The sequence below is a fragment of the Frieseomelitta varia genome, unplaced genomic scaffold (genome assembly GCF_011392965.1).
Source record: "Frieseomelitta varia isolate USP_RPSP 00005682 unplaced genomic scaffold, Fvar_1.2 scaffold_146, whole genome shotgun sequence".
In the NCBI taxonomy this organism is placed as follows: Eukaryota; Metazoa; Arthropoda; class Insecta; order Hymenoptera; family Apidae; genus Frieseomelitta; species Frieseomelitta varia.
The window spans coordinates 671,731-685,282 of NW_025109150.1; the positions used below are offsets into that span (position 1 = coordinate 671,731).

Sequence of the window (13,552 nt, forward strand, 5' to 3'; positions counted from 1 at the left end):
AAAAAAAAAAAAGAAAGAAAAAGAAAAAAAGAACGCGAGAAGAAGAATACGCGTGATAACGCGACCAACGAAAGCGTTCGCTTCCTTTCCACACGGGAGAGACCTCGCGAGAGATCGGATCTCCGACAGGCCGAACCCTTTTGCACGCGCCCGCGGTAACTCTCGTCTCTCGAAAGTGGAAAGTTAGTTTCCACTTTGAGAAGCAATTAGTACTGCTGCTGCCAGACCGAACAGACCGGAATAGCACAGTTCCGTCGAATGAATGGCTCGATCGTATCTCCGAGACAACTTAATAACACTCTGACTCCGTGAGCCAACAGTGAGGATTACTCGAGGAGGACACGACGATTAATCGCGACGAGTCTAATCGACTTTCCTTCGAAACGTATCGCGTTAATTGCCGCGTTTCAAATCTTCCACCCTCGCCGCTCGAAGATCCTCGACGCGGAGGGAGAACGGGAGAAATTCGGTCGCCGAAAAATCGAAGGAGGCACGGAGGAATCGGTGAACAGAAGGGACCCGTTTAAAAGGCAAACTGTTGCTTCGCGCCTCAACAAGTTGGCCGACACGACGAGGAAACGATTAGCCCACCGATCGATTCGACGCTTCGTCGTCTCCGACGATTCGAATCGGATCGCTGGAGTAACACCACCGTAATCCCGACACACCTCCCTCTTTCCTTTTCCCTTCTCCTCGTGATCGTTCGCTCATCTTCCGTCGACGAGTTACTGGACCTTCAGGCTTTTATAATTATCAATTTCTAATCGCAGCTGCTGGTCGGCAGAATAAACAATTGTAGAATAACGTACGATCCGTGTACTTCGCTTCAAAAATTCGAATCTTCTTGCGTTTCTTCTCTCTTCGCTCGTCACTAATTTCGCGAAAGGTATCGTACAGAGAAACTACGTACGCGCGAATGATTGAAGGCTTGAAGTGCGAGGGAAAACACAGCGTGTGTCGGTGATGTTTGTATCGAAGACAATTGTTATGCCGGGATAACAAGCTTAAACCGATTGCCGAGACAATCCACGTATGCTAATGACAACATGTCAAATGTCAATGTGTATGCTCGACGCGAATTTTAAAAGTCAAGTTTCACGAGCCAATTTACGAATTAGCCGGCAGACTATTTGCGTCGTAATATCTATAAAATTCACATGAGAAGAAGATACAACGAAAAAAAACGAAATAGGAGAATGGAAGAATCAACCTTTCGCGAATCACGACTTTCTTTTATTATAATAACTAAGCATCCCTCTGTATAATCTGACTTTCTACATAAATTATTACATTCTCTGTCTAATTCCGTATATAAAAATGACGATGAATTTCCAATAAGATCATTTGAAGTTGCAAAGTGTTGAAAACTGATGACGAGCCAGAAAAGTAATTAGAAGCAGTTACCATTTCACGTAATTAGCAGGCTAGAAATCATTGTTTCTACAACCATAGATTAAGTTTCTTAACTCGACGTGTAATTAATAAATCATCGCGCAATGATTCCGCGTCGTTTTGCCAATTTCCAAATGCCAAATTTTATTATTGCCTGTCGCCGTTTCCAGAAATCACTTCAATCGCTGTCCGTGATCACACGGAATAAAACCACCGCGACATAATGCAATATAATGGGTTGAAAACTCGACGAACAGGCAGACGAATCGTCGAAATAATTGAATCGCGAGTACACGGACATTTTGATCTCGTAGCGATGCAATGGGGCGCGACACCCCGTGATTCACCGATAGTGCCAATGAAAAAAGGGGGAGGGTGAAGAGGCGATGGAAGCGGAGAAGCGACCGAAGGGATACGATTGAATACAAATAGGAACGCGAAATAAAATTACGGCTGTGACGTCGTGCCCGTTTAAACGAATTTACGATATCCTCGGGATACGTATTATGAACTCATCGCCATCTACGCGAGGGTACATCGACCGCTCGCTTTTTGGATCGATAGAAAACCCCAAGGAACCCTATCTCTACGAAGCGGAAATTCGTCAAGCTGAAATTACAGAAATGGGAAATTATCAACGGGAGAGGAAAATGAAAATCATTAACAAAATAATAATAATAATAATAACGGAAATAATGGAAAGAGAAAAACAGAAGAAAAGAAAAAAAAAGTAAGCCTCTTCGTCATCTTTTCATCATACGAAAGAGTACATTGACCACTCGATTTTCAGATGGAATGGAAACCCTAAGGAGACAAAATTGCAGGAATGAAGAGACTAAAAAGGAGAAAATAAAGGAGAGGGAAATGAGGAAAAAGGAAAAGAAGGAAGGAAGAAAGAAAAGGAAACGACCGAAAAAAAATGGAATCATCGGTCATTCTTTTCATTTTACAAGGGGGCACATCGACCGCTCGCCTTTGGATCGATAGGGTTGCCCAAGGAGTAGAAAGCCTCTCCGTGAAGCGGGCAAATTGCAGAAATGAGAATTATTAACAGGAAAGAGAAATAAAATCACTAACTGGGATGAAAAGAATGATAAAAGAAGAAAACAAAAAAAAAAAAAAAAAAAAAGGAGGAGGAAAGACAAAGAAGAACAACAAAAAAAAAAAAAGAAAAAAGAGAACGAGAGAATTCCCTCCCCTTCGCCATTTGTCTAACGCTGACTCAGCCGACCACTGAGAGAGGCTCGGGAGAGACTGCCAATACCGAAGCACACGGAATTCGCTGAATTTCTTCCGTTTAACTTCTTCCGTCGACTTGAAATCCTGCCACGGCCATCACTCGGGCCCCTCGACCCCTGAGTGGCTATCACAATAACGCGGCCTCCTGTGTTCCACCTCCCCCCTAGTGTTCGCCAACATTTCACGGACACTTCAGCAGGTGAGTTGTGTTCACGGTTGTGTTCATTTCTGTTGGCATTTACGGTCAAGTTGTCGAGAGAGAGAGAGAGAGATTGAGATCTGGGTGGAATGGGGTAGGTTCAAGGATAGTTGGAAATTTCTCTGATTGTGATTCGACGGAAGTTTCTCCATTGCGTTTGACTTTCGTTTGACTCGCGTTTTTTTTTAGGGGATTCTATTTTCGTTTGGGATTTGTTTGAACGCTTTGCGAAACCTTTAGGTTTCATAAAGACGGTTCTTCATAAAGACGTTTGTGCTTTCACTCGTCGTGAAAAGTTTCGGGCTTTTCTTTCTTGTTTAAAGACAGGGATGTGTACTCGTGTAGTAAAAAANGATATGCGTATATGTGCGATAAAAAAAAAAAAAAAAAAAAAAAAAAAAGGGGGAAAAAAAAAAAAAAAAAAAAAAAAAAAAAAAAAAAAAAAAAAAAGGAAAAAGATGAGAAAGGATAGGATAGAGAGCGGAAGGATAGGAAAGGCAAGCAGGAAAAGGAAGAGCAGAGAGCGAGTTCGAAGGAGAGAGGCTGGCTCTTCTCGGTTACAGCAAGTCTGGCGATCGAGTAATCGCATTATACCTGGTAATTACGAGACCGCTCGCAGTGCTACGGGACAAGCCTGTAGCCGAAGCAAAGTACCAGGCAGGGTTATGCAGATTGCTTTATAACCTTGTTACCGATCTATTAACCTCGCGAGCCTGATACCGGAAACTGTTTTTCTTCCGAACCATTATACAAAACCGATTCGTTTCGCCGTGATGATCTCTATTGACAGCGTGCATAGAACTAAGTTTCAGTCTAAATTCAAAGAACGTATGGCGAGATAAGGGAGCCGAGATCGGCTGGTTTTTCTACGTTCTAATTTGAATCGTCATCATCGGACAAAGTGAATGTCAAAGTCAACGAGAGGGACGAGCGCGAGGATCTCGCGGCCGAATCTAAAACGAAACCTGCGAACGACACGCGGAAATGAGGGTGCAGCCTCGAGTGTGAATTGAAACCGAGCTTGAAACTCGGCTCTCTCGTGCCTCGGTTAGAAATCTACGCGCTCCGGCACAATCGCGGAACCGAGACAAAACGGAAATTTAAACCAGAAGAAGAAAAGGGGGAAGGGCTCGCGCTCGCCTTCTATAATATTATCTTACATCGAGGAAGCAAAAGAAAGGAAATGCGAATCGAACGTCAGTCCGACGCTTTTTTTTTTTCCTCTTCGAGCAACTGATTCGAGATCGTCGCTACCGTGCCACGCGACACTCGATCATTATTATAACGAGCAACATCTCTGATCGTTATTACAAAAAAAAAAAAAACGTTTATCACACGCGTGCGTAAAATTTGGAGCGAAGAAACGGACGGAGAGAGGGTACACGTCGTGCGTACACGTCGAAAGAAAGAAGGAAAATGGAAATATAGAAAATTTCTTACCTATGGCGTAGGTGAAAGTCGATCAAAGACGAAGAAGAAAAAGAAGATGGAAAAGTCGGTTTCCACGGAGAGCGATGAATCGTTGGTGAAACGATGGGCCGAACGGGTTAGCGTGTAGTGGCCGTGCTTCCAGGCGGAAGCGTCGCGGCCGATTGAGAGCGACGATGGTGGCGAGGGTGCATCTCACCCCGATTTTTCCGACTCGGGGCTCGCCGGCACTCTCTGCCCACCGTCGTCCGCATTCGCTTTCGCGTTCGCGTTCGCGATCGCGGCCACGTCCACGCTCGCGCCTCCGCCACTTCTTTCACCCGTCGCCTCTCTTCTCGATCCTCCGAAGATCCAACGTCCTTTCGCTCCGACGCGAGAGCGCATGGTCCACAGCGCCTCCGGAAACCCCCACTGTCCTCTCCTCGCGCTCCCCGCCCCGTCAACTGCTCCTCTTCGCCCCTGATTTCGAAACGCTTCCGCGTTAACCCTGTCCCCTACCAACCCCGTTCATCCCTTCCTTCCCTGTATTCGCTATACTCTCCTCGTCATCCCGCTCTTCTCCGACTTGTCCTTCCGTCCTTTCTCTCTTTCGTCCTCTCTGACAATCTAGCCAGTTCACACCCACGATCATTTCCCTTTTCTTCCATTTTTCCGAGCATCTCCTCTCATGGCGCTTGGAACATCAATCGCGATCTGGTTTCGACGAATCCCGCACCCTTGCACCCAGCTTGGAAATTGACGAAATGAACGGTAAATGAAAATGTAAATGAAATTGAATTACAAAAAAGGGTGTATATTCACAGGTGTATATAGGAGGTTGTCGTTTCCTAGGGACGAACGACATGAATACACTTGTAAAGATACTGTAAACGTACATGTTCGATTGCCGTCAAACGCAGAAGAGGAAGAAGAAGAAGAAGAAGAAGTGGTAAACTAAAGAGGGGTGGTTGTAATATCAGTGTGGCGGCCGAAAATAAAGGCAGACGACAAACAGCTCATAATAAGGAGAATTGAAGGCATCGGAGGGGAAAGGCGAGATATTCGGTGAGAGAGAACGCTATTAAGATTAAGATGCAAGGGGTGGCAGAGGAATGGGAAGGCAGTGTAGTGGACGACGGGAATGCAGAGCCAGAAGCGGAATGGAACGCGGGGACTCCGTAGAATTCTCGATACGTGAACACGTAGAGGCGGCCGCTTTATTAAACCGGCTTTTATCACGTTCCAGAAACCGAGTCCTCCGGCGGCGCGAGACTCGAGGGAACGCCGATCGATCGTTTCCTTGCGTGGTGGTCGCTGACGCTCCGCCACGTTGAAAAATTCGTGCGAAATAATCCGCGTGAAGCCGCGAGGAAGGAAGAAAGAATGAAAGAACGGCCGACGAACGCTCGTTTGAACGACACCGCGATTAAACCGGCGAGATATACGCGCGGCCGAGGTTACCTGCCGTAACCTCCTGCGTTACCACCTGTGGAGCCGAACGAGGAAGTGATATAGAAATTCCAAGCAGGAAAGCGAATTCACTTGTTGATTTTAGGAAACTCCAGGGAAAAGCGCGCACCAGCTGCAACTTGTTGCTAAACCGACACGAGCTTGCACCAGCAACACTCACCCGTTCGATCTTCTCGGTCAATTCCGATTCTTCTCGGCTCGCTTCCATCGAGCTCGATTAGAGGACGGCAACGGGAACGAACGAAAGGCATTCCAGATAGAACGAGATAGAAAGAGGCTGTCGGCGACAGGCGACTCCTCTATCTCGCTGTTCCTATCTGCCGCGTAATTAATTCGAGAAGAACCGAGCTTCGGATAGCGACGCCAGCGATCGTCTTTTCCACCGATTGCTCGTTTCTCCTTCCAGCCATTTTGTCGATCGCTCAGGCACGATGCCTGCAGCGAGTCCTCTGACGCCACAGTTTCAGCTGCTCCACGTTGTACAAAATTATTGTTTAAAGAAGTGAACAATATTCGCATGGCGTTGTTTGACGTTTATTTTTGACTTCTTTTTTTTAGCTTTACGTTTCTTAAATTTGAGCAAATGGAATTTAATATCTGTCCTCGTGTCGTTCATAATGACATTTGCCTCAAATGACAATATTTCATACCTTGTATGAAGATCACGAACGGGATGACTAGAGAACAACGACGAGAAATAACACAGTGAAAAACGTAATCGTTCCATTCGTCCATTCGTCCATTCGAAGAGAAAGTGATATATCAGACTGTGTTTCCTTCGAGTTCAGTGCGACCTGCAACATTTTTCGTTAAAGTTAATAACAAATCAAGACGATATAACAACAGTCGATACATATTTACCTGAATAAACGTACAAAACAAAAGAAATCAGCCGTGTGAGTCAGATAACAGTTACATAATAAACGTCTCTGCTTGCCTCTCCTTTGCCACATCTTCCTTTCACGTCCCCTTTCTCCTGGCGTACCGCATTTTCGCAATTTGTCGTCACACCTAGGAGAAGGCCTCGACTCAAGTCGAGCCAAGTCAAGAAATCGCGTTGACAGTAATCGTAAGAATGATGCTTTGGATAACACTGGCGACGAGATCCCGGGATTACAGAAAAACTCACTTAACCGGTAATTGCCGAAGAATCCAAGAATTGTCCCGGCGTTCGCCATCCACCCATTTATCGGGTTCTCTTCTCTGCCTCTGTCTCGCCCGTTTCCACCCTCTCTTCGTCTCCTCGCGACGAAAGCGAGGCACAACTTGACGTAACGACCTCACGAAGGCGACCTGCGACTAACGATTGGTCCGCAGCCGAAAAGAGGAGTCCTAGTCGAAGAAGAAGAAGAAGAAGAAGAAGAAGAAGAAGAACAGTGACAAAGAAATAGCGAACGAACGGAGAAACGTGATCATCGATAGGGAGGCCAATAGGGTTTCTTGAACGCAGCTTCAACTATCGTCGACGAACAGGAACGTGGTTTTCTTTCTTCTGGCCAATATTCAGAGAGACGCGTGTGCTCCCGCGTACCGCGACTGCTAACGCAAGACGACCAGCTTCGTCCAATGAAATTTTACTGCGTGCAGTAGTGTCTGGATATATGACCACCGTTTCAGACTGAAAGATACATTCTGAAGAGGTGTCACTTATGTACATTTCCTTGGTTCTATACTCGCTTCGTTATTGTTTCGAAGAAATATCAATTAATTCAAATATAATTATGCCTGATGCATCTTGCAAAAAAGTCTGACAGAAAGCAACCTTGTAATCAGGTAAAAAGTAAAAAAAAGTTCCTTGCTTTGGGATTGAATAGCAATCGAATCACTATTATATGGATAATACTAAGGTTCACATTAAACTAGCATTGTAAAACAATTACTTACGTTTCCTTGGTTCTACATGCTTCGTTGTCAATTAATTCAAATATATGTTTTATATCACTCTAATTGCAAGTATCTTTGACAAAAAACAATCTTGTAACCATCACATGAAAAATAAAAAGAAAAAGTTCCTCGCTTTGGAAATTCAATAGCAATCGAATCGCTATTATATGGATAATACTAAGGTTCACATTAAACTAGCATTGTAAAACAATCACTTGCGTTTCCTTGGTTCTACATGCTTCGTTGTCAATCAATTCAAATATAGTTATGCTTGATATCACTCTAGTTGCAAGTATCTTTGACAAAAAACCATCTTGTAACCATCACATAGAAAATAAAAAAAAAAGTTCCTTGCTTTGGAAATTCAATAGCAATCGAATCGCTATTATATGGATAATACTGAGGTTTACATTAAACTAGCATTGTACAACCATCACTTGCGTTTCCTTGGTGCTACATGCTTCGTTGTCAATTAATTCAAATATAGTTATGCATGATATCACTCTAATTGCAAGTATCTTTGACAAAAAACAATCTTGTAACCATCACATAGAAAATAAAAAGAAAAAGTTCCTCGCTTTGGAAATTCAATAGAAATCTAATCACTATTATATGGATAATACTAAGGTTCACATTAAACTAGCATTGTAAAACAATTACTTGCGTTTCCTCGGTTCTATATGCTTCGTTGTCAATTAATTCAAATATAGTTATGCTTGATATCACTCTAACTGCAAGTATCTTTGACAAAAAACAATCTTGTAACCATCACATAGAAAATAAAAAGAAAAAGTACCTTGCTTTGGAAATTCAATAGCAATCGAATCGCTATTATATGGATAATACTGAGGTTCACATTAAACTAGCATGTGTAAGAGAACAGAAAACGATAGCTCGTGGCGGCACAATTGGACAAATTCGTGGCCATATATACATATATATCACGGACGCTACAATTAAGTACATCGACAAGACGGAACGGCTCTTTCTCCTCCACACGGAGATTCGTCTCGCCACGAATCAAAACGAGAATAGAACGCGCGAAACGTTTTAACTCGAACGATCGATTACATTGAAACCCTTTCTCCCGGCTACTTTGCTCTCTCCTCTTATTCCTCGCACGAGTTGACTTCGCGTCGCGTCGATTATCGCCGTTCCTTCCTCCTTTCAGGAGGACAATAGAGAGAAAGACATTTGGAGACTGATTGATATTTTCGATCAACTGTTTATTCGATTAGCTGTCTACTCGTGTCCGTTCGAAAAATAACGACATCGTTGCGACGATTGCTGGATGAACGAACGAAGAAAGAAAATGAGTTGTTCCTCGATGAATTGATGTCAGTTTACGCTTCGTATCATGGTGAAAAACGAGGCAGCGGTGGATATCATCTGAAAAGAAAGAAGAACAAACAGAATGAGGGAAATAAGGGAAATAGTGGAGGAGAGAAAGTGAGTGATACAGAGGCGAACGTTTCCAGCGAGAGGGCTACGAATTTTCCAGCGGTTAAGCGGACCGGTCTCTGGCTTCTGATTATAAGCAAGTTCGTCGGGTTTCGTAAACTGCAAGGATATTGATACCACGGTATCGAATACGCGGCATGGCTAATAGCTTCACTCTGAAAAAGATGAAAAAGAAATAGATTGTCTTAGAATGTTGAAGAAAGAAGACGTGCTGACGTTTCAAGTGAAATTACCTCTGTGAGCGTCGGATATCTATACCTCTTTGTTTAAGATTTTATTCGTTTTGTGCAGTGTTTGCACTATGAAAAAATATTTTACTATTATTATATTAATAATATTATGTACACAGTATTAATACATTATTACATTAACAATATAATATATAGTATTAATACATTGATGTTACACACGTTTGACATTTGAGAGGAAATCTCACTTTCAGAATAATTATAAATTACACGTTGCCCGATCTTTCTTGAATTTTATGCATTAAGAACAATATTCCAGAGGCCTTAGTTTTCATTATGCCAACTAAAAACTGCGCGTATCCTTATTTCGATAAGCGTCATGTTGAAAGTAATACGAGGTGCGTCCATAAAGTCTCTAAATTTCAAAAATTTATTACGAAGAAAAATGGAAAGACACATAAGTGGAAATTACAAAATGAGACATATATGTTTAAGTTCTTTTCATCTCAACCTCATGTTCGACGCATGTTCAATCGAATAAATCACGTTAAAAGTAATAAAAAAACAATACAACTGTCGTTTCCTTTCTTTTTCATATATGAAATATCAACAGCAACAACATAATTATCTTACATGATTTACCTTCGACAGAAGAAGGTCCGGCGGCCAATTGCAGATAAAAAGTTGCACAATAATGATGACGACTACCGTGAACTTACTCTTGTCGGGATTGTCCTGTTATAAATTCAATATTGCAATATTCATTATCGTGCTGTCAAGACAAATTAAGAGGAAAAACGAACCGAAGGAAAAGAAAGAAGAAACAATCTTTGAATAACTAAATACTTACGCTCACCAGTTCCAAACCAACCAATGAGATATTGTACGTGCTGCCGAACAGCTGTGTCAGAAACACTAAACTCATGAGTTGTTGGATGTCCTTGCAAAATCTAGCAGCAGAAAACAACGAGATAAAAAAATATATATATATATATTTATATATATTTAATAAATTATTTTAAAAATATATATATTATATATTATTAATAAATTATTTTAAAAATATATATACACATATTTAATAAATTATTTTTTTTATGAAAATAATGATCTACGTCATTTTGACTGAAATTTAACTTACACTTTTTTAATATATATATATATATTTAATAGATGGAGAAAAAAGTTAAATTTCAGTCAAAATGACGTAGATCACTATTTTTATTAAAAAATAATCTGCATTTTTGAAGTACAGTGAAATGAGATTGAGTATTATCAACTTTCACGAACCAAGTATTTGGAACTAATACCTGATCTTGTGTGTTGCAACTTTAAATTTAAATATTACAAGCTTTACTATTAACGTTATCGAAAGTTTTTCTAAAACTGACCATTCGTTCACCAAAGATGATAGATATAGGTACAAGTACACCTTAGATTCAAAAAGTATCACGAATCACACTCACTTCAGTAACAGTTGATGATGGATCAGGCAGGTTCGCAATTGTTTCGTGTCAACGTTCCTCGACGATTCTACTCTGTCCGTCGTCCCCGTCTCTACTGTAATTGATAATGACGGTTCAAGCAAATGCGAATTTTCAATTCTGGATCGTATCGTGTCGAAGTATCCACAGGTGATCAGAATGAACAAAGGGCCAATGGTGTCCGCGCCGACACAGGTGAAACCGACGTTCGTCATGAACGTGATTTGAAGAACGTACAAGACTTCGTACCACGGTGTTCCCTGCACGTCGATGAAGAACGCGTATGGCAAATGTCGCTTGTTCTCCGTCGCGTTCAACGGTTCTCCATTCGCTTCCGACGGAGCGACGCTGCTCGCGTTTTCACGAACCGTGACATTTTCCAAATTCAGTTTCGGCCCGACTGTCATATTCGACATCAAGGAGGAAAGCAGAACCAAGATTATAGTCAAAACACAGATAGCTACGTAAAAACTAGTCAACAGTTTCGCTTTGTTCGTGTAACTTCGGACGATCTGTTTCTCGTACGAGTTTAGGGTCGACCAGAAGTACTCGCAAACGTTCAACATCGCTTGACAGGAGTCGCGAAACCACAGGACAGTCATGAATCGTGTTTGCCCCCCTACAAGCTGGATGATCAACGAGAATGATTCTAACATACTGGCCACATCGTTGAGATTCGTTGCAAATTCGTACACGTACGAGATGGAGAAAATTGTTAAGAAGAACAATGCCAAACCAGCTAAGACGTTTCTATTGACGAGCCCTCTCTCGTACGAAACGACGCCGGAAAATTTCAGCAGAGCCAAATTTAAACCGATCGCCGCTTCGAATTCGCGTTTCGTGTTATCGTCGATCATACTCGTTTATAGCTGTTTCCGTAATTTTTACTATCGACGCAACTCCTCACTCTGTCGGACTGCGATTGAGCTCGGATTTTGAATCTGAAGAAGTTCTCTGTTCTTCGCGAAACTTTAGTCGAAGAAACTTTTCACGAGCCCTCAATTGTTCCTGTCCAGTCTACGTTCCCGATTCGTCTCCCAGTTTTTTTTCTTTTTTTTTTTTTTCTTTCTTTTTTCCCTTCCCCGTTTTTCTTTCCTCTGCCTCTTGGTCACTGCTCTTTGCCAAAGTTAACGCAACACGTGAGAATTCACACGTTGCGTCCAGAATTGCGGCGTTAATTTTTAAACGTCCGCGGAACGATTTGCTCGCAAGGGCTGTTATTATCGACGATAGGGAGTGAAGGTAAAGTTGAAGTTTCCCGACTTAAAGTTGAAATTTCACGTGAAACACGCGAGATCGCGTGAACGTGGCCGACGATTTGTGCTTTTACACCGTTACAAGAGGAAATGCGATTCGAACGCGTGAGACTGCGAGATTTCTTGAACGTAACTTGGAACGAACTTGTGCTTCTTCACTGTCGTGACGCGTTATAAAAAATAAAAAAGAATGACACGACATTCGTGGACATACGTGACAAATTGTTTTCAATCATTTCAAAAGAGAGCGATACTCATTCGAGATTTTATGTGTGTTACATTTCATGTTCCTCAGCAAATTAATGTTGAGTCTCTATTATCCCAACTATTGCACATCAGATCAAACTTTATTGCACTTTTAATTGTACTTACAAACAAACGCGTACTTTATATTGTACTTTTATATATTATATTTATAATAGATAAGTTGAGTCTCTATTATCCCAACTATTGAACTTTAGATCAAACTTTATTTTACTTTTAATTGTACTTATAATTGTACTTATGAATAAACGCATGCTTTACATTGTACTTTTATATATTATATTTATAATATGTAAAATAATGTAAAATAAAATATATAAAATATATTATTTTATATATATATAAAACGATATATTTATTGTATTTTCATATTTTATATTTATATTGTATTTTTAATTGTACTTACAAACAAACGCGTGCTTTATATTGTACTTTTATATATTACATTTATAAAATATAAAATAATATAAAATTTTATATATATTTTATATATATAAAACAATATATTTATTGTACTTTTATATTTTATATTTATATTGTACTTTTAATTGTACTTACAAACAAACGCGTACTTTACATTGTACTTTACATTATATTTATAATATATAAAACAATATAAAATATATTATTTTATATATATAAAACAATATATTTATTGTACTTTTATATATTACATTTATAATATACAAAATAATATAAAATAAAATATATAAAATATATTATTTTATACATATAAAACGATATATTTATTGTACTTTTATATTTTATATTTATATTGTACTTTTAATTGTACTTACAAACAAACGCGTACTTTACATTGTACTTTACATTATATTTATAATATATAAAACAATATAAAATATATTATTTTATATATATAAAACAATATATTTATTGTACTTTTATATATTACATTTATAATATATAAAATAATATAAAATAAAATATATAAAATATATTATTTTATACATATAAAACGATATATTTATTGTACTTTTATATTTTATNATTTATATTGTACTCTTAATTGTACTTGCAAACAAACGCGTGTTACAATTCTGACAATGAACATATCAACGTACGCAACAGTCTGTTTATATTCAAAACATTAAATTCCGTCTGTCTAACAAGTCAGAGCTCTACCAGTTATCAAAATTTCTCAGTCGCTTCCTGTTCGGATAAACGAGGCCCCCCATCTGCCACGCGGTACAAGTAAATTGACACGCGACGCACAGCATCCACGAGAGATACCTTCGGACCAAGTTGTTTCATCCGATGGTCATGCCGATGGGGAAAAGAAGGGAACAG

At 40.1% G+C, this 13,552-nt stretch overlaps 3 protein-coding genes across 5 annotated transcripts in view; 1 reads left to right on the forward strand and 2 right to left on the reverse strand.

Moving 5' to 3' along the window:
• The window catches only part of LOC122533605 (synaptic vesicular amine transporter), a 17,969-nt gene extending 13,274 nt beyond the window's left edge, over positions 1–4,695 (reverse strand). The window contains exon 1 of one of the 2 annotated variants that reach the window (XM_043663497.1): positions 4,271–4,695. The gene's annotated coding sequence lies outside the window, so the exon portion shown is untranslated. Of the gene's footprint in view, positions 1–809; positions 930–4,270 lie in introns of those variants that run through there. The other variant, XM_043663505.1, reaches the window with a different exon arrangement.
• Positions 1–13,552, forward strand: part of LOC122533539 (alpha-1,6-mannosyl-glycoprotein 2-beta-N-acetylglucosaminyltransferase) — a 31,547-nt gene that overhangs the window by 7,367 nt on the left and 10,628 nt on the right. The window lies entirely within an intron of this gene.
• Positions 8,797–11,581, reverse strand: LOC122533619 (odorant receptor 13a-like). 2 transcript variants are annotated; one of them, XM_043663524.1, is made up of 5 exons: positions 10,707–11,581; positions 10,091–10,190; positions 9,883–9,975; positions 9,052–9,207; positions 8,797–8,980 (listed from the first exon to the last, which is right to left on the reverse strand). In XM_043663524.1, exons 1-5 carry the CDS (start codon positions 11,579–11,581, stop codon positions 8,930–8,932), a joined length of 1,275 nt encoding a protein of 424 aa, XP_043519459.1. In that variant the 3' UTR covers positions 8,797–8,929. The 2 variants fall into 2 exon arrangements, with proteins under 2 accessions (XP_043519459.1, XP_043519452.1); XM_043663517.1 differs by having other exon boundaries at positions 8,797–9,207.